Consider the following 24,797-nt stretch of genomic DNA (forward strand, 5'->3'; position numbering starts at 1 on the left):
GTCAATATGTAGGTAGACCTTCGAATTAATAATAATATATTTTCATATCACTAATATATATTGTTGAACTACGGAAAAATAGTTTTCACTGAAATTTTTTAAAACAACTAGACACGAAATTAAAAAAAAAATAGTATACCAATGTGAAATTTCTCCAAAATTTTGAAAAAGAGAAAAAATGAAATAGAAGTTAGTTAAAGTTGACGGATTTCCGTTTGCTGACGTGTTGGATTAGCATTGGCGATTGAAGCTACGAATTCATAAGTCAAACTGAAACTGTAAGAAAAATAAAGATTAAAAAAAAAGACAAAAGAAAAGCAAAAACCCTACTCTGTTTCTCTCTGTCTCTCTGTTCCACTGTCAGTAGCCGTTGCCTCCCGCTCCGGCGGCGCAGCTATTCAAATACCATTTCTCTACTGCTTGTCCAGTTGCTTGTTGAGTCTCTCCTCAATCTTTACTTATCTTTGGTAAGCTCAGTTTCCATGTTTCTCTGTTTAGTTTGTCTGACATATAATTTTTTCAATATTGGGTCCTTTTGAAGAATCAGGATTGGATGAAATTTTTTTTTTTAAAAAAAAGAATAATGAAAGAACAATTTAAACCTTCCTGAATAACTTGCTTTCATGGGTTTTGGGCTAGAGGAATGGAATATGTAGCAAAAGATTAGAAATTTATGGTGGGGTTTTGTGTAAAATTACAGGCTCTACGAACAATTTAAACCTTCTCGTATAACTTGCTTTCTGAATTTGGATAGATGCTGCTCTTATTTAATGCATTTGGATATCCTAAAATATATGTGTAGGTGAGTGAATTTTGTATATTTTATGTTGTCTTATTTACTAAGAAAGATCCTTTGTTTGCTTTGTTTCACAAGGTTGGTACTTGACACAACATTTCTGTCAAAATGAAGAAAATGATAGCCCTTGGTTTTGAAGGATCAGCCAACAAGATTGGTGTTGGGGTTGTGACATTAGATGGCACCATTTTGTCAAACCCACGCCACACCTACATTACACCACCTGGCCAAGGATTCCTTCCACGAGAAACTGCTCAACACCATCTCCAGCATGTGCTTCCACTGATTAAATCGGCTTTAAAAACAGCCCAAATTACCCCTGATGAAATCGACTGCCTTTGTTACACCAAGGGTCCCGGTATGGGTGCACCGCTACAAGTTTCTGCCATTGTTGTTAGGGTTCTTTCATTGCTATGGAAGAAGCCCGTTGTTGCAGTTAATCACTGTGTTGCACATATTGAGATGGGAAGGATTGTAACTGGTGCAGATGATCCAGTTGTGTTGTATGTTAGTGGTGGGAATACTCAGGTTATAGCGTATAGTGAAGGGCGATACAGAATCTTTGGGGAGACTATTGACATTGCTGTTGGGAATTGCTTGGATCGGTTTGCTAGAGTTTTAACCCTCTCAAATGATCCAAGCCCTGGATATAACATTGAGCAGGTATGTAAAGATGGTTATGCTGTAATTTTCAATTTCAGAAACATATTATATTCAAGACACCTGATTCCTTTATTTTTACATTGTCATCTATGGGAGGAAAACAAAGTTCTTTTATAATGCTAATATTTAACCTCTTTCAGTTTACTTTCATGCTTTGGATAGTCAAACATTGGAGGTTTTTCTTCTGTTTAAATATTTTTAGATGATCTAAAGTAATCATACCTCAAATAGCAGTGCATATCTAAGTGATTTAAGATTTTATATTTTATCAAATCAAAACTGTAAAACTCAGGAAGGAAGCCATACGTTGGCTTTCCTCACAGCGAATTGAATACTACTAAACCCATAAAGCATGCTAATATTTCTGCTCCTAGGAATAATCCATAGAATCTAGATATTTTGAGACTAATAGTTCTCTCTTTTCCCACTTGTTATTTCTATGTCATTTTAGTCAATACAACAAGCTCTAAGACCCTAATTTCAATTATCCTTGATTCCCCATTTTGTCCTTTTGTCCTTCAGTCCTTCTCTGCCACTGCTTTACTTTTATAATTTTATAGATGATAAATTAGTTAATTTTACGCGTTCTGATTTCAACCATTTCAAATTTGTACATCTTGCTGACGTTCAATTTTATCATTTTATCTATTTTCTTTTTGTTCTGCTCCTTTATGTCTGTCTATTCCCCCAAATCTTCTGCACTTCAAGAGACAAATTAGATGCTTCTAGCAGAGCTTCCATGTTACTAGATTTGTTTATTACTCCTGTTTGAGGACAAAGTTTTTTCTCACAGCTTCACAAACTAATTCATGTTCAGAAAGCATTTCCATTCAACCTGCCTGATATGAGTTCTTCCTTTCCAGCTGGCAAAGAAAGGAGAAAAGTTTATAGATCTTCCATACGTGGTCAAAGGGATGGATGTATCCTTTAGTGGAATATTGAGCTACATTGAAGCTACTGCAGAGGAGAAGCTAAAAAATAATGAATGCACCCCTGCAGATTTGTGCTACTCCCTTCAGGTGAATCACTTACAGGATCCTTTTGCGTTCTTTACTGGACAGTATAGCTGGAAAAGGTTTAGAGGAAAAGAATCTTTATGTCACCATTCTAATGTATTAGCATTAAAATGTTGTGTGCTACTGTCTTTTGCTCTGATTATTTTCTACTTATATTGTATTACATTGCAGGAAACTCTATTTGCAATGCTTGTGGAGATTACAGAGCGTGCTATGGCTCACTGTGATACGAAAGATGTTCTCATAGTTGGTGGTGTGGGTTGCAATGAGCGCTTGCAAGAGATGATGAGGACAATGTGTTCTGAACGAGGTGGTAGATTGTTTGCAACTGATGACAGGTACTGCATTGACAATGGAGCAATGATAGCATATACAGGTCTCCTTGCCTTTGCTCATGGGTCATCAACACCACTTGAGGAGACGACATTCACCCAGCGTTTTCGGACTGATGAGGTGCATGCAATCTGGAGGGAGAAACATGAGTCAGGTGACATGAATGGTCTTGTGGAGGGATGAATTTAAATTGCTATTAAGGTATGGTCATCTTGGTGTTGCCAAAAAGGGAAAATAAATGATGAATTCGCTGTTTGGGTGTTATTGAAAACTTTCACTTAAAGAAGAAAACAAATTAAGTATGTTTTTCTAAATGTTATTTTCTTTAATGCTTTAACATATACAAAAAAAATGAAAGAGATTGTTTAAAATATTACGCATTGATTTGCTGTATTTGGGCTTTCCATGGTTGCTTGTGATGCCTGGGGGATGTTTTCTTTTGCACTGGTGGATATGGAAAGGTGTTCGCTTTACTCAATGTTGAAATTAGGCTCTAGACTGTACGGGCAAATTATTCAAAACCATTTAGGGTGGAAAAAATAAGCTATAAAGTTCATTTAGCCTAAGCGATGTGACTGTTTCTGTTGAGCAGTTATTGATACTAGAAGCATTTAGAATTATGATCAATCTGACATGAATTCTGATCTCTGCCCTTAATTATACATTTATCCTTTTCGACTTCGCAAAAACTAACTTGGTGAAATGAACTAAAAATTTATCAATTTAATATGAACAAAAACAGCAAAGCCATACATTGAAGATAAATTCAATTTATGAACTTTTTTTTTTTGAAAACACATCAAAAGGTTTTAGATAATATTATACTCTTTTGAGACCAAATTTTAGAATCGTGGGTTTTCAATAAAGAAGTCATTTGAGTTCCATCCTCTTGATACTTATTCAGAATATTACTATACTGTCAGTTTGGTCTATTTATCGTTTTATTCTTGTTTTTCTGAGGTTTGGTATATCATGGGAATTTATCAATTGGCTTAATTATGCAGTGTTACTGGCCCATAATTTCTTTTGACTTCTAAAAGACAAAACAATAATTTGAGTTAAATAAAAATGTGCTACTGGTAGTTAAGAGGTTGCTATTATTCTGCTGGATTTAATTTGATATTTCTTTTCATGATTTGTTGTGCATATTTTGATTATGGTAAACTGCAAATTTGCTGGAATGAGCAGAATTTGTGGTCCATGGTTTCATTTTCTTTCAACATAGTTGCCAAGGTGTGGTTTTAGAAAGTTTTGGTGGTCAACCTTCAAGTTTCAGAAGTTTCCTATTTAGTAGTTGTCCAACCTAGACTAATTAGGAGATTTCTTGAACTTATAAGCAATTAGTATTTTCTTAGAGTATTGGAGTTTGATTCTATGTAATTGAGTTATTTGTTGAGTTCTGCGATAAATTTACATCGCAGTTCCTATTTATTGTGAGCTTAAACTTCCATCAATCTTTGATGCTCTACCTCTCTTCACTGTTACACCATTGCAAACCTGAAAAATCAGATACATGTTGCTGCCAGAATATTTTGGCAAGACGGATCCCTGATTTCACCCACTTTATTCATCAGAGATTAGCATATTCAACTGAGTCCTAATCCGTTATTTCACCTTTAACCATGGTTATAGGCCCTAAATGGAAATAGACATGTTCTTTGAACTTGTACCATGTCATTTTTACTTGTGACCAAACCTGTACTGAGTACAGCATATTGTTGGGCCTCTATGTGCCTTATGGATTAAAGCTAACTTTAGAGGCGTTGAAAGCTAATTTTTTAAATATTGTGAGTGCTATTAACTTGGGTATATTTGGTTTAGTTAACAACAGCATCATGTCATCAAATTATTTGGGCTTTCCATTTTGATAACAAAAACTGTACAGCATGACACCAAATACTGAATGTATCTGTCTGCTGGAAGTATAGGAAAAGGGTTAGAACCTTTTCAGGAAAGATAGAAAGAAAAGAAGGAAAGGAAGAAAAGAAAAAAAGTTGGAGAGAGAAGATTGATAAGAGAGCCTTTAATGAAGAGAAGATGGAAAATTTGAAAGTTTAAGGATGAACTTGAACTGATAGCATAACATCCCATTCAAACCTGTGGTTTGCTTTCTGATTATGGAGCTTTCTGTAGTTCTATTATGGATTTTCCTTTTTCTGCAAATTTTTTCTGCTAGGTATCTTTGTTTCAACATTTTGGGTCAATGCATTCACATAACGCTTGAGGATTTGCTAGCTAAACAGAATACCTAATCATACCAACAGCTTCACAGAAATTGTTTCAGTCTTTGGTTTTGAACTCTTGTTAGTTCAATCATTATTTTGATTTGTTTGGTTACATTGAACTTCTTCGTGCTCGGCTGGAAATTGGGTTAAACATTGGCTTGCTCTCATGGTCATGCAGTTATGCCCAAAATGTTTAGTATCACAATGGTTGCTTCCCCTTTTCTTATGCTAATGCTGTTGAAAATCAAATGTGTTAATTAAATTGATGTGGGTTTTATAGAGACAAATCCTAGTCTTGGTGATTTTAGCTACTTTCTATTGCCATTTTCATGGACAAGTGCAGACCTCTTTGTCATTATTAGATTTTTGAAACATATTAAGTCTGGTTTTAGAGAGATGTATAAGAGAAGAGTGAAATAATTTTAAATGACCAATGACCACATGAATGTATAAGAGGAAGCGGTTTAAGTGAAATTCAATGAATTTTGACCATATGAATGTGTACATTAGCAAATGGAAACATCTTTACAGAATTAGACAAAGGATTAACTTGCAATTCTTTTTTTGATTGCTGAATGATGGAAATAACGATTCTCAGAGTATAGAAACTAAAATGAACATTTCATGAAGTTCGGGGACGAGTTGGGCCCTTAATTTATTGGTTTTTTGAAATGGATTCTCTTAACAAGCGGCCTGGAATGATTAACACCCTTCTTCCATTGTGATTGTCAAGTGAAATTTTGAGTTTGGTATCAAGTCATGGTTGAGTTGTGTTATGCAGAAAGTAAATCATTTTGTATTCTTTAGAAATAGAAAGAAAATATTATCTTTTATTTTCTTCTCAAATCCCAATAGGTATGTCTTCCTATTATTCACTTTTCAGCTCTTCATCACATTTTGGATGGAGTACTGGAATTTGAAATCTTCTTTTCATTGTACTATCTTTCAGGAAATAAATTGTGTTCTTGATTTCAAAGATATAGGATTTCTGGTTTTAGTTGTATGATGTATAGCTATTTTATATTTGCGATCTTGTTTTCTTGATTGTGTCCAAGGATCAAGCAATTTACTTAACACAGATTTTGTTCTGGTGTTATCATTTTGTCATCAGAATGCTGCATAATAAATTAATAAAATAGTTATGGGGCATTTGTGTTTGCTTGTTTCTTGTAATTTGCATTTGAACCTAACAGAGTCATTTTGATCTTTTCCCACTCTTGTCTAACCCTGTCTAGGTCATGTAAAATTTGCAGAAAGTTTCACATGTTTTTGTTATAGTATACTTACTACATTTTTGTTGTTTCCAGGTTTCAGTGCTTGTTGCATGTCCCAACTCTGGATCTTGAAGGTACACTAAAGATTTATGTATGTCATGATGTAATATGCTTACCAGTAAGGTTAAGAAGAAACTTATTCCATGTTCTAAATATTTTATTTGCAAATTATTTCTTATGTTGAAATCTCCCTATATTCACTCTCTCTCTCTTTCTCTCTCTCCCTCTTTTTGTGTGTACATGTATGCATCTGCTTGGCACTCTAATATCACTCTTTTCAACTACATCACCAAGTATGTTTCCTTCAATTGCATCACAAATATTGTCTACTCAAGTAGACCAGTGTAGGGCAGCATTCTATTGTTGTCAGAGAAACCTAATTAACTGGATCTGTGTTGATGGATACTCTCTATTTCCAACTAGGTAGAAGCTGAAATGCTGTATCATGTTGGCATTTGGTATCATAAACATCAAATGAAGCTGAGATAAAATATGGGGATTTGGTTTGGATGAAAATTTGGAATCCATTAAGATATGGGGCATTTGAAATGTTAAACATCAATGGTCAATGGATAGTGAAATACATGTTGCATGATGCGCTGTTCATGGTTCCAAATGGGAGTCATGAATCATATTGGTTATGTGCTAAAGTGAATTGAATATTTAAGTGTTCACATTATGTTCAACCTATGAGATTTTTTTGCGGGATAAAATAGTGAAATTTAGCTAAGACCAAAGCGAACAATATCTTGGGGTACTAGCAACGTGCCACTGAAGACAATGGATCTTTATTGGAGTGGGAGGGGGGGCGGGGGATGTTATGAATCTAGAAGGGAGTCATGAATCTCGTATTGTCTATGTACTACAATGAGACTAAGTGTTTTAAGTATTTATATCATTTTGACCTTGTGAGATCGCTTTTATGTGATAGAATTATGAGATACAATAAAACCAGAGCGAATAATACCAATACAGCATTGTTAGTGGCTTTGTAAATATGCTTGTGAAGCCTAGCTATGCTATCCATTACTTTTCTGTTAATAATTGTTCACTATACTAATCATCAATTACTATTGAAATGAGTTACATCCGTTTATTCATGAATTGTACAATTCTCCCTAATGGTTTAATTGGTAGATTGTCTTAAACCTAAATGATCTCCGATTAGGGGAACTTCTACTTCACCTTTTTGGCCTTTATTTATTTTGACAAACAATTATAAAGAGTAAGTAATCAAGTATAAAGACTAAACGCTTGAACTGTTAAATATTTGTGAGCTGGAATATTTAGACTCAAAGTAACTAAGATTGAATGAATCAAATTAATAATTTTGTTATATTTATTTAATCCAAATTATTAATTAAATTATGAAGAGCCAATAGATTGCTTCAAAAAAAAAAAAAAGAAAAGCCAATAGATTGTTGCCACGTAATAATTTCAATTGAAGATAAGGTATATAAAACTTTGGGAATATAAATGGTTAAATTAACAGTAAATGATCTTTTTGTTTAAATAGCAGAATTTGAATCTTCTTAGAAGTTTTAGTTCTCTTCTCTTGCAGAAACACTAATTAATTGACCCCACAATCCTCCTCCATAAACATTTCCATTTCTCTTTTTTCTTTTTGAAAATTAACTTGCCTTGCATATTTGTTGGGTTGTTTGGACCGCTATCCTCACGCTGGCAGGTTCCATTTTTTTTGCAGGGAGGGACTGGTGATTATGGTACTGCTCGACTGGTTACTCATCTACCTCAAAGGATTCCAAATCAATCATTCCATCGCTTAATGACATGTAACATGATGCTGTAATTATGTGATCAGTAGTCATGATCATTTCTTTAGCAATAAATTTTGACTGTTTGGTAGTTGCATGTTGGTGTAGCTTTTTTTTGAATGAATGGCACTGCAATTTATCCAATTGTTTTTTATTGTTAGTGTTAAATGGATTTGTGATTTAGATATTTTTGTATACTAAGTTAGATTTTATTCTCACATTTACATTAACTTAGAATTATAGAATTATTGTTTTAATTTACTGTCGATAATGACCAACCTTGATGGAGGATTTATTCATAATATGGCTTTAACACAATTTGGGTGCAATAAAGGATCTTGATTTTATATATGTTGGAGTTTTTATGTTTGGCTTATTAGCATTCTTTGTCTGCTTTTCTTCTTGAATGTTGAATGGACAGTTTTTGCAGCTGCAAGTATCTTGAAAAGAAATAATTCAAACCAATCTTGTATATATTTTGAAACTGTTTGGACATAAGGTTTTCAGTTTTTCTATCATGTTAAGGTCTGTGTTGAATATATTCCTAAAGTTTTGTCGAGTATAGCTTCCCTAATTCCTTGTTGAGAGTATGCTTCTCTAATTCCAACAATGAATTAGGGGTGCGTCTCTGATTCTGGTCATAGTCTATATGTTATAGTTTAGCAGTTTGAGAGTTTAGCTGAAGTTTGTTAATTGTCATTGTGTGATGGTTTACACATGATATGCTCGGAAGCTAGCCTTCGAGTAATGGTATTTTAAATGCCCTAAAAACAAGTACAGCTGGAGTTGTCATTAGAAACATTTGCAGAGGTGGTTTACTTATAGGAAATCTTTTAGTTTGCAAATCTTTTTACTAGTTTATAGTTTTAGTTCTTCTTAAACAGGAGCGGAGCCAGTCAACTTTTATTAAAAGAGTCAAAGTCAGATAAATTAATCTAAAAATTTTAAAAATTCATATATTAAACGTAATCAATAATCGCACTCGAGTATTTGATTCATTGGTTGGTGCATGATCCCCTGCTTATAGAGCAGGATTCGAATCTCCGTCTCCTAATTATAAAAAAAAAAAAACTTAATCAATAATCAAAAAATTATCAATAGAGAATAATTTTATATAATATGTAAATCAAGAAAAAAAAAAGACTTACAATAATTTTTTTAAAAAATTATGCTCGATTATATTTTCTGAATTCAAATTTATCAATTAAAAATTATGTACTGAACAAATCCATTTCTTTAGAATTAAGTGTTTGACATTTTAATTCACATTACTTTTGTTCATGAGTTGAAGCATTGAGACTTAATAGTTCAGGTGTATGAAAATCATTTGGACAATTTGCATTTTTTTTTTGAAAGAATTTGTTAAATGTTTTTAACCTACTCATACTTTAATTAAACTTGAAAAAAAAAATAATGCATTTAACATCCAATTTTCTTATTTTATTTCTATCTAAACTTATAATACTAAATTATAATATATAAAATATAAATAATTAAATACGCTATACAAGATTAACGATTTTTTCTTTTATAATTAAGATTATTTAAAGATTATATATTCAAGATAATTTCTTTTCAATTAAATATAAAAAGTAAAGCATATAAAAAAGATATACTAAAGATAATTTTCTCTTATATAATCAAGATTAATTAAAAAATGATATATTGATAAAATTTTAAATAATAATGCAACACTACAACTTATATTTGAAAATTATATAAAAATTTATTAATTTTTAAAGATTAAAATTACGAAAAATAAAATCCAAATTATAGGAAAAAAATGAACATGATAAGCAGAAAATAGAACTCATATATGATATAACAAAAAAAATGATTGATAGTTAATAGAAATTTTAAAAAATAAATATATAAAAAATTATAACATGTAAGTAAATAATATAAATAAAAAATAAAAAAATTTAAAAATTGAATGAAGCATGTGGAATTTTTTATTATTTATTTATATCAATTATTAAATAAAAAATTATTGAGAGAACTATTAAGAGAATATATTAAAAATTTTTAAATATTTTATATACTATAAGAGAAATTTAAAAAAATTTTAGGGGGCCACTATATGAGGCTCCGCCCCTGCTCTTAAAGACGGCATTAGGCAATGCCTACTTAATTTGATCTATACCCAAAATCGAAACCATTTATTTTTAAGATATCTAAAATCTAATCGAATTCATTTAAATTCTATTGTAACTAGCCACAACTTAACCAAAATTATTTAATAATAATTATCAAAACTTATTTAATTAGTAGATATTCGTTTAAAAATTTAAATTTGACTCGACTTGACTTGAAAAATCGTTTTGTTAAAGGAAACTACAAATTAAAAATGTATAAAAAAAGTAAGTAAACTTATAAATTTTATTTTATCAAATTATAACAAAATTAAAATTTGGACTTGTTGGTTAAGGTGTGGAAAGAGTGAAAGAAATGATAAATGCCTGAATCCTTACATTTGCAATTATTTTTTTTTAAGTAAACGGGTACCCGCATCAATGTCGACAAGTCGGCACCTTTTAAATGGGGTACCCGCATCAATGTCAAGATTTAAATGGGTACATGCACCAATGTCAGACAAGCTATAAACGGTTTCATGTAGCAGCTGTAATCGAATCTTAACCAAAATCACAGCGGGTATTAATTTTATTATATAATGATGTTTGATATTTTATAATGTAATATGATTGTACGTAATATAATTATAAGTGATATAATTGTAGCAAAGATAACATTGTAGTATTTAGTATATAAGTAAAGTAATAATTAAAATATAGAAAAAATAATACTAAGACACTTGATTTACAAGTATAATATAATGTAAATTTTTAAAATTATTTTTATTTATTAAAATGTAAGTTTAATATACTTATATTTTTTATTGTTAATTTTTATATAATATCATATTTTAAATATATTTTTAATGTCATATATTTTATTTTTATTTTTTTATTATAATCTTATATTTTTTATTTTCATTTCTTAATATAATTTTCTACATTATATATTTTATTTTAATTTTTTTTAAAAATAATATAATTTTTTTTATAGTCACCATGACTACTAAGAATAATAAAAAGACATTCTCGAAATTTATATAAACAAATAAATTATAACATTATAAAATGTTTTTAACAAAGTAACAAAATTGAAGGGTAAAAATATCTTTAATAATATTATAGAATGCAATGTAATTTGATTGCATTAGTTTTGAGCTGCAATCACATTACATACATTAGTTGTAATGTGATTGCATTGCAATCTTACATTGCAATGGTTTATTACAAAATAAACATTGTAATGTAATTGAATAGGGTACATCGCAGGGAATGTGTTTTCACTTATAAGATACCCGTATCCATTTAATATTATCTAAAATTGCTTTAATCGAATTTAATCAGATCGGGTACTCGTTTAATTGGGTTAGGAACTTGATTAAAACTCGCTCACTATTTTGCTAACTTAATGAGCTATCTACCCTTATTTGGTTGTATTGATTTCAAATTATCTTTATTAACGTGATCTTATAGCATCTTGTTTTGTTCATTATGCACCGACAAGATAGTAATTCCATTAGAAACATCAATTTTGGATAAACGATAATGAAATTTGAATTTTGACAATGGTTTAGTGAATACACCGATTATTTACTATACAATTGAGACAAGTCTTACCTGAAGTTATCTTTGACAAACTTTTTCTCTAAAAGAAATTAGTGCAAATTGTTCAATAAAGAGAAGGCCTTGCTACCAAAAAAGTAATTTTTTTAGTTCTCTGGCGATTTAGTGCCTGTTTAACATGATTTTTTTTTCAATTTATCTACCTCTTAAAAGTAAAAACCAAGGCAAACAAAATTTTTGAGAAACTCTTAAAAAAAAAAAGTCTTTGTTAAGAACAAAATTTTAAAAAAAGCTTAAAAAAAATTCAGGTGGGATCTTTCTCTTCTCTTTTTTTAAAAACACGTCAGTTTTCTAGGAAATACCCTTCTCTCTCTCAATCAACCTCCCTTTTCTCTCCCTCATTCTGCAAATCACCCTTCTTTAACTCAAATTGTAATCTCTCTCTCCTTTACCTCTCTCTATAAAGATTACTAGAAAAAAAAAAATCTTTACATCTCTCTACAAAGACTATTAGAAAGAAAAAAAAAAAAAGACCCAACAAGCAAAATCTAAGATTTTTTTGTTCTTACAAATATTAAGGGAAAAAAAGACTCAAAATTCAAAGCTACATTCAAATAGTATTTAAAGGTTTTCTCTCTTCTTCACCAAAGGATTTTAATGTTAAATACATAGTTTTCTCTTTTCTCTTTTTTATTGAAAAATTGAAGCATCATGGTCCGATTACTTGTTTATATAAGTTTGAGAGTTGTTTCATTTTTTTTAGATTTGTTTGATTTTAACATTTGAAATTGTACATAAACTCGAAACAAATTTATTCTGCTTTAATTTATTAAGTAGTTGAAGATAATATGAATACCCTTTATAGTAATTTTAACTAAAATTAAAATTTATATAATTTATTTTACCAAATAATTTTAACTTAATTTTAAAAATTCTTTTTATTCATAAGAGCATAACTAGGTCAACAAGCTCTTAATGTCACTAACTCATGTAGTATCTCTCATTATGTCTCATTATGTTATATGTTGTTAGCAGACATAATGAAGAATAAGTCCAAAAGATTAGACAAAGCAAAATATGCATATTCATGAAGGAAAGAAAGTATAGTGTAAAAGCTGGACATTAAAAAATAGAATAAAACACATAACTTCGGTCATGGAAGAGATGAGACAGAAACGTAGCATTTCACTTAAAGGAAGAAATACCAAAACACAGTCGTTTCAAGAAACCATTGTTTATAGCTTATTTTAAATGTTAGTTAAGTTAGTTGATCGATAATTGTACATGTGAAAAAATCTTTTTCCTGTCTCCTCAATTTGTTTGGCAAAGAGAACGTTCGGACATCCTCTCAATTATCTGCGCCTCGATTTTCTGACATATATTGTATTAGTTTCGTTTGACTGTTAAATGTAGGCCTAGGGCTAAGGAGCAAATTATTAGTGCGGGCACAAAATGAATTAATAGCAGGACAACAGGAAGCTCTTTTGGGGAACAACGTTAACTAATTGGAAAGACAGAAAATTGACTATTAATAACTTTCTCTTTGAAGTGGTAAAGAGAGCAACTGACACTTTGGACTTTTATCTTTCAGGAGCAAAAACAGTGTTTAAGAACCAAGAGTGCATGTTGGGTTGTCTTAACCAAAGGAAAAGAAAAGAAAGGTACAGGGAAGGCCACGTCGGCATACGTTGTGAAAATGGAGGGAGAGGGCAGTCAATGGGGTTTACGTGAGTGAAGACCCACCCATGTTCGTTTTTACGGTGTTCTACTAAATTGGAAACGACCCCTGTCCCTTTGTACGGTGTTGTCTTAAATTGGGGTCCCCTATGATAGCATATATCATCTCCAATCTCTCGGAGTGGCAAGTGCCGAGACACACACCAAGGCTGAGATAGAGGGAGAGACCGTACTGAAAGCCCAAGGCAATGGCGCCCATATCTTGATCATCCCATTCCCAGCTGGGGCGCATATTTTTCCCCATTTGGACCTAACCCACCAGCTCCTCCTCCGTGGCTTGACGGCGTCCGTCGTAGTCACACCCAAAATGCTTCATTATCTTAACCCTATTCTTTCTTTGCCTGACTCTTCTAACATTCAACCACTAGTCCTTCCTTTCCCATCTCAGTCTCCCATCCCTGTTGGAGTTGAGGACATGGAAAATGTCCCCATATCCTTCCTTCCCCACATTGTGACTGCATTTAGTAAACTCCTCGATCCTTTGGTTGAGTGGTTTAAGAGTCATCCATTTCCTCCTGTGGCTATTGTCACCGATCCGTTTTTTTGTTGTTGGGCCAATAAGCTGGCCTCTCATCTCAACATCCCCAACATTGGTTTTAGTGCTGTTAACGCAAATACGATGTCGTCATGGTTTGTAAATGGCAAAGACCCGGCCACTAGCATGCCCGGAGAGCTTTTCATTGCGTGTATGCAGAGCTGGGGAATCATCTTTAACTCGTTTAGTGAGTTGGATGGTGAAAAATGAAAGTCATCAGCGAAGATTTCACCAAGCACGATCGGCTTTGGGCCGTGGGTCCTTTGCCACGGATCAAAGCTCGGAACATGACGTTTACAGAGAAAAATCAGAAACCAAGTTCCATTCCCCAAGATCAAGTCATTGCATGGCTTGACTCTTGTGACGTTGATAAGTCCGTGGTTTATGTGGGATTCGGGACTCAAATCTACTTGAACAATGAGCAAATGGAGGCAGTGGCGTCCGCGTTGGAGAAGAGCGGAGTTCGTTTCATTTGGACTGTCAAGAATCCACCAAATGCGGAGAACGACCAAAACGTGGTTCCCACGGGGTTCGAAGATCGTGTGGCAGGGAGGGGGCTCGTCATCAAAGGTTGGGCTCCTCAGGTGGCGATCCTCGGACACCGTGCAGTTGGTTCTTACTTGACTCATTGCGGATGGAACTCAACCATGGAAGGGATCCTTGGTGGAGTATTGTTGCTTATGTGGCCAATGCAAGCTGACCACTTTAACAACGCCAAGCTCCTGGTCGATGAACAGGGAGCCGCAATCAAAGTTTGTGAGGGTTTAAAGAGCGTTCCTGATGCAACCAAACTGGCTCAAATCCTCGCTGATTCGGTGAACACAGTACGGCCTGAGAGAATTCAAGCCTTGAAGTTGCGGCGAGTTGCCTTGGATGCCGTCAAAGAGGGTGGGAGTTCCCACAAGGCTCTGGATGTACTAGTACAAAGATTATCTTCCCTTAGTATATCGAAATAATAAGACTTAATATATAAGCAATAAAGTGCGTCAAACTTATTGATGCTAGGGCTTGTTTTATTTTGCAATAAAGTGCGTCAAACTTATTGATGCTAGGGTTTGTTTTATTTTTTATTTTTTGTGTGTGTTTTTTTCTGGTAGGGTTTAGGGTTTAATATTTAGTTTTCTTATTAATTAATATCCAGAGTTTTTTCTACGATTTCAACTGTTAAAAGAACAAGCCATTCTTTACATAACCATTCCATTTATAGGTAAATTATCTTTATTTGATTAGTGCTTTAGGTAATTTTCTTTTTTTTTCCTTTAATTGCTTGTGGTTCTATATAATGACATTTGACAATGCAATTTTAATAGATTTCAATATTGAAATTAAAAAACAACCTTCACTTTATATCGTGGTACGTGGATGATTACCTAATATACAGTAATTATTACAAAATGATTAAAAATATAAAATTGGGAGTTGATCATAATCAATCTCTCATTGCATTTCCATTCTATTTTAATTTGTTTTAGTGAATATATAGTTCTGACCGATCGGCTTTGCACATTGGAAGGCCTAAATCAGCAGACTAATTTATTCAAAGTGCTTGTTCTCTAGGCTTGGTAGAAGGAATTGATACTAGGTGGAGAGCTCCTCTTAGTCATTACTAGCAAACGATTACGATGCTGCGGGTTTAATTTTTTTTTAAAAAAAGGGAAAATAGGCATATATTTTAATTATTTCTTAAAAATATTTTTTCTTCATTGTAGGTTAGAAGTTAATATTTTATGATAGTAATAAAAATTTGTGTCGGTTGCAAAAACAGATGAAAAAGATAGAATGATCATTAAAATATAATAAGAGAATAGAATGAACAACTTCTCTAGTTTTAGTAAATTATAAATTTGCAATCCATCACTACCATTAGCTAGTCACATACTTTAAATTTCTTTGCTTGTGTGAATGGTTAGTATATCCCACCAACATCATCTCTTTTGGTTTCGGTATTTCAATTTGTGAAATTAAAACTTTGGGTTTTCATTCTTAAGGTCATTAACTACATGGAGTACATGAAAAAAAAAGTAAAAAAATCTTTGATAATAATTGGTTTTTTATGATTTTTCTTTGTGTGTTAATTTTGGATAATTTGAAAAAATTAAGAAAAAAATTTTGGTTTTTCAATTTGTGAAATTAAAACCCTGGGTTTTCATTCTTAAGGTCATTAACTACAAGATTACATGAAAAAAATAAAAAATCTTTGATAATAATTGGTTTTTTATGCTTTTTTTTGTTTTTATGATTTTTTGTGTGTGTTAATTTTAGATAATTTGAAAAAAATTATGAAAAACATTTGGCCGGCCACCACCCCGACCATTAACGCTGATCACTCCTAGGTTCATTTTGTATAGAATTGATGAGCCACCGGCCAAACCCACGGTGATGTTTGGCTTTCATATAGAATTTGAAGGCTATCACAATTCCCGAGCCTATCAATGTAAGCCGAACCAAGTGACTGAATGTGTTGAACCAGACCTGCATGTAACCCGTGCCCCCCGATGGTCTGTGCTTAGTCTTTGCTCGCGTCTAAGCTATGTCTATGGGGCATACGTCTCATGACGTTCAAGGCATTATAAATGGCTGGTTTCGCCCCTAATTTAGGGATGTGGGACCGCGCTAAAATTAACAAGCTACATGGCCATATATCATTGGTCAAGCAAAAAGGAAATACATGGGTACTTGGTTTCCTCTTTCGAAAGCAATGCGAGATCTACTAGAGCCTCCTTCATCGCATGGAAGAGCCTGCACTTGCCTTCATTGTCGCCCCAGTACCCAGTTTTTCCATGGCTTTCTTACCCTTCTTGACATCTGTGGAGAACTGATCCAGACCAAATGGATCAGCTTCCTCAGCTTCCTTTTCAAACTCAACTGCCCTATCCCTTGGACCAATCCTCGCAGAAGTTCCACCAAATGCCTTGTCCGGTTTAAACCTATCAGTTTTCAACATTTTCTCTAACTGCTCATCTGCACCACCATACATGTCAGAATCCATGTCTTTCTTTGGCCTATAAAGTGTTGAGAGAGTTGGCTGTTCTGTGAACAGACCCTTGTCGTAGATGTTGTATTGATTATCAGTTGCAAATACAGAATCCATTCCTTTCTCCTGGTTAAATAACCTTTGATCATACATCACTTCCCCACCTCTTACGGCCCCAGTAGAAGCCATACCAAGATCCACCTTTTCACTGATTTCTCTATCCCTATCCCTTGTAATCGTACTCTTTTTACCCATGGCAGCATCTTTGGCCTCCAACCTCCTCTCCCTCTCTCTTTCTCTACGTCGTTCTTCACGTATTTTCTCCCTCTGCAACCGCTTCTCCCTTTCTTCCTTTGATTCCTTTGGCATTTCTCTTTCTCTCTCCCTCACTGGCTCATAATCCACTCTCATATCAGTATCCGTCGCCTTTCTGTCAGATGACATTGGAACAGCAGCTGAAGGCGCCACTGTCCCAGTTCTCTCAGAACGAGCTTTAGCGGCTAAAGCTCGCAACTCCTGCTTCTTCCTTTCCTTCACCATCATCTCTTCCAGCAACTTCGATCTCATCGCCACTTCTTCCCTAGCCTTCTGCACTGCAACATTCAAAGCCTCAGAGAGCTTTGCAAAGGTGTCATTAATCTGTACCTCCTGTAAACCTCTTTCATCAGCAGCAAGATGCTTATCCAGTGGGATCGAATACCCTTTAGGATTCATCCTGTTTGAAATACAAGGCGGAATTTTCCAGTCCTGATGATCCTTCACAGTCACAGGCCGTGGAGGGGAATGCATTACCGGCACAGGTGGAGACCCTGAAGCCTTCGGGACCCTCTTACGCTTGAACTTGGGACGCTCAAGAGGATCCACAGACATGCCCACCATTCTAATTATCCTCGCTTTATCACCTGAATTAAATGCATCCGATCGCTGTGAAGGCTTATACTTAATATACTTATACTTTGAATCAGAAGACTGTTTAGTAACATTCTTCGGCTGTGCAGCACTCACTCTCACATTCACTATTTTCGCTAAGACAGCCTTAGTTTCTTGCATTGTTTCCTCAATCTCTTTCTGCCTCTCCTCATTATCCCCCTCTTCCTCGTTCCTCAAAATTTTCGATATCAAATCTTTAACTATCGCGTCTGGTGAAAGATCCCTTAAAGCCACCATGGCGGATCGACAGCTACGAGATTTCTGCTGTCGACGATGAGTCAGAAAAACGATTTGATTAGGAATCCAACTGGCGGCTTCCACTTTTGCAATTGAAATTTCGCTTTTAACGGCTGTTGAAAGGGAATCAACACAACCATTACAAGTCTACCCAAACACAAACTCCTCTCGGACTAAATTCGCTTTTTATTTATCCTTTACCTTTGTTTCCCACAATACTGCAATGGAATTCAAGACCTATATATGGCTTCTTCTTTCCCTCTCTTCTGTCTCTTTGTTGTTTTACCTCTCATTCATTTTTCAGCTACACCAAAATTTCATCAGAGAAATTTAAGGTATCAATTGAAAATTAAATTTTGTTCTACAAATATTCTCAAAGCAATTTACCATTATAACTTAAAGCAAGACTTGCTAAGTTCCATATATTTTAAAATATGAGAAAATTGTGGGAAATGATCTTTCTTGATAAAAATATTTTAAAAGTAACTATCAAAATAAATTTAACTGTTTTTAACCATATTTAGTCATGACTTGACGGAAATACCTTTTAAACTATTTCAAATAAATTAAACCATTCATCACAATTTCTCCCCATTTCTCCTCATTTGTGCTTCGGATTTCTCTCTCACCATCCCAGTCTCTTAAATTTTATCGATTTCTCTGTTCGGCATTCGTCTGCTTGCTTTCGATTTCTCTCTCTCACGTTTTCATATTTCTCTTTCTTACGCTTTCAAGACACCAAGTAATGGTTTTGACATGCTTGGATGGGTGGCTGTTTGAAAATTTTGATTTTTAGGTATTTTGAATAAAACTAAAATGGTAGAAATAATCACAAATGTATGAAATAACTTTTAATTGAATCAATTCAAGACCTAGATATCAATAAACTCAAAATTTTAAAATTTATAAATCTAGGTTTTCAAAGAATTTTTTTTTTAGTCAAAGTGGGTGTTTTAGATAAAAAAAACATTTATATTTTGATTTATGAAAACATGTTAGAAACACTATAATCTATGCCAAATTGTCAAAAAAAAAAAAGAAAAAAGTTGAGAGGATTTGAAGTTTCACAGGTTTTTGTACATGGCTTGTCACAGGTTTTTGTATATGGCGTGTCACACGCTAACTATGGCTTGTCACAAGCTTTTGTACATGGCGTGTAACACGCTAACCATGACTTGTCACAGGCTTTTATACATGGCGTGTCACACGCTAACCATGACTTGTCATAGGTTTTTGTACGTAGTGTGTCACATGTTTTTGTACATGACGTGTCACACGCTAATCATGGCTTGTTATATATTTTTGTATATGGCGTGCACATGTTTTTGTATATGGCGTGTCACACGCTAACCATGGCTGGTCACAGGTTTTTGTACATGGCGTGTAACACGCTAACCATGGCTTGTTACAGATTTTTGTACATGGCGTGTAACATCATAGTGTGTAACTTCATTAAGGGTAATTTTGTCCAACTTGACTAAAAATAGTTAAAACTATAAAGAGGGTCATTTTTAAAAATATCTTATCTTTAAGGACTACTTTTTAAAATGACCCCATATAGATATTGTGCTTGTAACCAAGAAACAATGTTCTTCGATTAATAGAATATTGTTATATTTTGTCTTTGGAACAATTCCAAAAAGAGAAAGTTGAAAAAATGAAAGAGATAAAGAGTTAAAAAATTTTAAAATTCTTTTTATTTAATATATTATTAATTAAAATTTTAAAATTATGAATATTTATGTTTAAAAATTTATGAACTTTTAATTTTATTTATTAATAAAGTATTTTTTTATTGATTACTCTAAACGATATTGTTAAAATAAAATGTTTAAGAAACTTCACATCGCGTTATGTTTATAAAAGAAATCGAGAAAAATAAAATATTGGAACTTTCCGGACATAATTTTTAATCCCAATATCTCCGATAATTTTATAGACAAAGCCCTTTACTACAATAGCATAAATAATCTCCAGTTTCTCAAAGTGTGGGAAGTGTCGAGACACACACCAATATACAGTAATTAATACAAAATGCTTTTTTTTGTTTAGGATTAAAAATATAAAATTGGGAGTTAATCTAATGGATCTCTCAGTGCATTTTCATTCTATTTTAATTTGTTCTAGTGAATATATAGTTTTTTTTTTTTTGCAGGATCTAGTGAATATATATTTATGACTAATTGGCTCTGCACATTGGAATGTATAAGTCATTAATCTATATACAAGAATGAAATAGAATAGTTATTCTATGGGTATATTTGGTTTACAAAATAGATAAAAATGAAATATAATAGTTATTCTATGGGAATAGAATAAGATAATAATATAATATAACAGTTATTATGTAACTTGGTACAGTGAAAAAAAATAAGACAAAAATTACTATTATGATTAATTGCAGTATTTGATTGGTAAAAATAACCTTGAAATAAATAAAGAATAGATAATAAAAATATAAAAATACCTTTTATTATATTAGCATTTATTTTTAGCAAAATAATACATTGTATTATTTTCATCAAAATAATATATATTGTATTACTTTGATTAAAATAATACATTGTATATATAATTTTGATGCAAACTTTAGCCTTGGCACAAACAAAAAGAAAGAAATATTTCTTAAGGCTTCTAAAAACTTATATAACTAATATTTTCTTTCAAATAATATTTTTGATGTTTAATATTTGATAAAAAGAAAGCTCATCAAGGAAGAAGTTTTTACCTATTATACTGAATGTTATACACCTTTTAATAATTTTAGTCAGTTCAATGAAAGAGTTGCAAGCCCAGAACATTAAACAAAGAACAAAAAAATAGAACAACAACAAACTAAACCTTGAACAACATACAATGAACAAAAAAAAAAAACCAGAGCACTTGAGCATACTCAGTTTAATCAATTTTCCTTTACATCAAATAAGTACATGATCATAGGCGGAGCTGGAAAAGTGGATGGTGGATGAGAGCAACACAATTGAAAGGTGGACGAGAGAGAGGCGATGTTGGCTGGTGAAGTTGGAAACAGTAGAAGAGAACAATGCGACCAGAAGAGGGAGAAAAAATGATTTTATATGGGTAAGGTTGTAATTTTCTAAATTTATGATGAATAATTTTGTCTTAATGATTCTGAAAGCTATTCCATCATATATGGAATAGCTAATACTATGGGAGATTAGGTTTAATTAAAGATGACTTTTTATTGATTTTGAGGAAAAAATAAAATTTAAGAATTGCTATTTCTTATCAAATTGCTAACCAAACAAGAGGAGCAAATAGCAGTTGGGAATAGAGAGGGAATAGCTAAGTTATTCCCCATACCAAACGTGTTGTATATGTATCACACTTTCTATTTAATTCGGTGGTGGAAGGTGTAAGGGTTTTCCAAAATGCTTATTCTCTAGGCTTGGTTGAAGGAATAGATAGTAAGTGGAGAAATACTCTTCGTCGTTACAAGCAAAGGATTGCAGTGCAACAGGTTTAATTTTTTTCGACATAATATCTAAAATTTTTTTAAACTATTTAGAAAAATTCAAATAAATCTTTATACTTTTATTACGTTCAATCAAGTTTTTATATTTTTATTTTGAATTAAATAAATCCTTATACTTTTATTTTTAGTTAAATAATTAAGCCTTTAATGGTTGACTTATTCAAAATATCATTTATCATTGTATGTTACGTGGCATTGACGTGGCATTAACATAACATGTTGACATATTATAATGGATGATGATATGACATGTGGATGTGACATGATGACATGATCATATTATATTTTTACTCTTCATATCAATGCCATGTTAGCACCATATGGACAAAAAATAACAACAAAGATTTTGATTGATTGCAATTAGTTAACCATTAGTCATATATAAAGACTTATTTGAAAAAAAAAAAGTACAAAGATTTAATTAAATGTAATAAAAAAATTAGGGTTTATTTGAATTTTCTTAAATAGTTTATAGGCTTTCTTAAGCACTATTTTTTTTAAGAAAAATAAACAAATATTATAATTATTTCTTAAAAATATTTTTTTCACTATAGGTTAGAAGTTAATAATTTATGGGTAACTAAAATTTCTATCAATTACGAAAATAGACTAAAAAGATAATATGATCATTAAAATATAATAAAAAATAGGATAAAATATCCTTACCTCTTTAAGTTTTGATCGAAATTACATGAAAATTTATTAGTTTTCGAAATGTATACTTCACCCCAAGAGTACAAACACCATTAACAGAAATTATGAAAAGATTAAAATACCTTTTTTTATTAATTAAAAAAATTATTATTATATTTAAAAAAAATAAGGAGCATCGATCAGTGCTCCCTAGCTCACCAAGAAAGAGAAGCATCGATGCTCCCTTAGGGAGCCCCAAATCGGGCTCTCCAGGGGAAGGGAGCACCAATCCTCCCCAGATGGAGAGCTTTTTTTTTAATTAATAAAAAAATAAAAAATAATAAAATTATATAATAGTAACTATAAAAATTAATCAATGGTAACATTATCTTTTTACCTTTGCCACGTCAGTAAGTTGATGAAAATACTAACTGTTGATTAACTGCTAGACCTACATGTTTAGCGAAAAATATTTTTTTAGATGGAGTGTTCATTTCAAAAACTAATAAATCTCTATATAATTTCAATCAAAACTTAAGAGATAAGGATATTTTACCTTAAAAATATAACTTAAACAACTTCTCTAGTTTCAATAAATTATAAACATACAATTCATCACTATCACTAGTCAGTCACATACTTTAAATTATTTTCCTTGTGTGAATGGTTAGCATTCACCAACATCATCTCTTTGGGTTTTTGCTTTTCAATTTGTGAAATTAAAACTCAGCATTTTCATGTTGAAGGTCATTAACTACCTGATTACATAAAAAAAGCAGAAAAATCTTTGATAATAATTGATTTTTTATGATTTTTCTTTGTGTGTTAATTTGGGTTATTTGAAAAAATTTTGAACAGAAAATTTGACCGGCCATGGCTAATGGAGATCACTCGAGGGCTCATTTTGTATTGGATTTGATGAGCCACCGGCCAGATCCATGGGATGTTTGGCTTTCATACAGAATTTAAGGGCTATCACAATGTCCGAGCCTACCAATGTAAACCCGACCAAGTAACTGAACGTGTTGAACCACAGCCGCATGCAACCGGTGCCCCCGGTGGCTTGTGCTTAGTCTTCGCGCGCGTCTGAGCTCTGTCTGGGGGGCGCATATGCCAGCAAATTAAAGACATTATAAATGGATCGTTTGACCCCTAATTTAGCGATGCGGGACGGCGCTGAATTTCTGTGAGAGAAGTCAACTTGCAATTTATGAGCAACAAAGATGACTAAAATGAACAAGCTACATGGCCTTATAGCATTGGTGAAGCAAAAAAGAAATACATGGGTACTGAGTATCCTCTTTCGAAACCAATGCGAGATCTACAAGAGCCTCCTTCATCGCATTGAAGAGCCTGCACTTGCCTTCATTGTCCCTCCTGTAAACCTCTTCCATCAGCAGCAAGACGCTTATCCAGTGGGATCGTATACCCTTTCAGATTCTTCCGTTGTTTAAACCATGAGTCGTAATACGTGCACGTTTGAGTTTTTCGCGTCTGGTAGAAAAGGCACAATGGCTGATCGAAAGCTACGAGATTTCTACCTTGAAAAATTCTTACGATGAGTCAGGTAAACGACTTGATTAGGAATCTAACTGGGCGGCTTCCACTTTTGCAAAGTTTCGCTTTTATAACGAAAACACAACCTTTACAAGTCCACGCAATTACAAACTCCTCCGCGACTAAATTCTCTTCTATTTATATTTACCTTTGTTTCCCACAATACTGCCATGGAATTCAAGACCTATATATGGCTTCCTCTTTCTCTCTCTTGTATCTTTTTGTTGCTTTACCTTTCATTCATTTTTCAGCTATACCAAAATTTCATCATCCTGTTGGTAGAAATTTAAGGTATCGATTGTAAATTACATTTTGTTCTACAAGCATTCTCAAAGCAATTTACCATTATAACTTAAAGCAAGCTTTGCTAATTTCCTTCCCTTTAACGGCAACAAAAGGCATGCTTCACCGGTTCATCAAACAATAAGCATTGTCAAACACCTACAACAACATCCTAACAATCTGGAAATTAAAACAAGATATTAGCAAGCAAATTAAGAGTAAATGCATAATGAAACACTCATGATGATTATTTATTTGCTTATTTCCTTTTCTTGTGCGTTTATATCTGTCGTTGCACTTAAACTGCACAAATTTTCTACTATGTCGTCCAAAGCTTGATATGAACTCCCACCCTTTAGCATGGCAGCCAGAGCGCTCTCCCGTAGCTTCATGGCTCGAACTCTCTCGGGCAGATCCATGCTCCTCGAGTTCGACAGGATCCGAGCCAGTTTGGTTGCATCAGGGACACTGTCTAAACCCTCGCAAGCTCGGATAGCCACACCCAATTCGTCAAGTAACAGCTTGGTATTGTCGAAGTGGCAACTTGCATGGGCCATGCGGGCAACAACACTTCACCAAGGATTCCCTCGACTGCGGAGTTCCAGCCGCAATGAGTCAAATACGAACCAAACCGGCGATGCTATAGAATAGCGAGTTCCCCCACACAACCCCCCCCCCCCCCCCCCCCCCCCCCCCCCC

At 33.1% G+C, this 24,797-nt stretch overlaps 1 protein-coding gene and 2 pseudogenes across 2 annotated transcripts; 2 read left to right on the top strand and 1 right to left on the bottom strand.

The window, feature by feature from the left end:
- On the top strand, positions 285-8,250 carry LOC18602473 (probable tRNA N6-adenosine threonylcarbamoyltransferase). Of its 2 annotated transcripts, XR_001927401.1 has the most exons (6): positions 285-467; positions 875-1,459; positions 2,323-2,478; positions 2,647-3,009; positions 6,341-6,381; positions 8,013-8,250. XR_001927401.1 is itself a non-coding variant. In XM_007033867.2 (5 exons), the coding sequence occupies exons 2-4, from the start codon at positions 905-907 to the stop codon at positions 2,989-2,991; spliced, it is 1,056 nt and encodes a 351-aa protein (XP_007033929.1). In that variant the 5' UTR covers positions 285-467; positions 875-904; the 3' UTR covers positions 2,992-3,009; positions 6,341-6,512. The 2 variants fall into 2 exon arrangements, 1 of the variants encoding a protein (XP_007033929.1); XM_007033867.2 differs by lacking the exon at positions 8,013-8,250 and having other exon boundaries at positions 6,341-6,512.
- Positions 12,873-15,027, top strand: LOC18602474 (annotated as a pseudogene).
- LOC18602475 lies at positions 16,639-22,753 on the bottom strand (annotated as a pseudogene).

This window comes from Theobroma cacao, chromosome 4, assembly GCF_000208745.1.
Source record: "Theobroma cacao cultivar B97-61/B2 chromosome 4, Criollo_cocoa_genome_V2, whole genome shotgun sequence".
In the NCBI taxonomy this organism is placed as follows: Eukaryota; Viridiplantae; Streptophyta; class Magnoliopsida; order Malvales; family Malvaceae; genus Theobroma; species Theobroma cacao.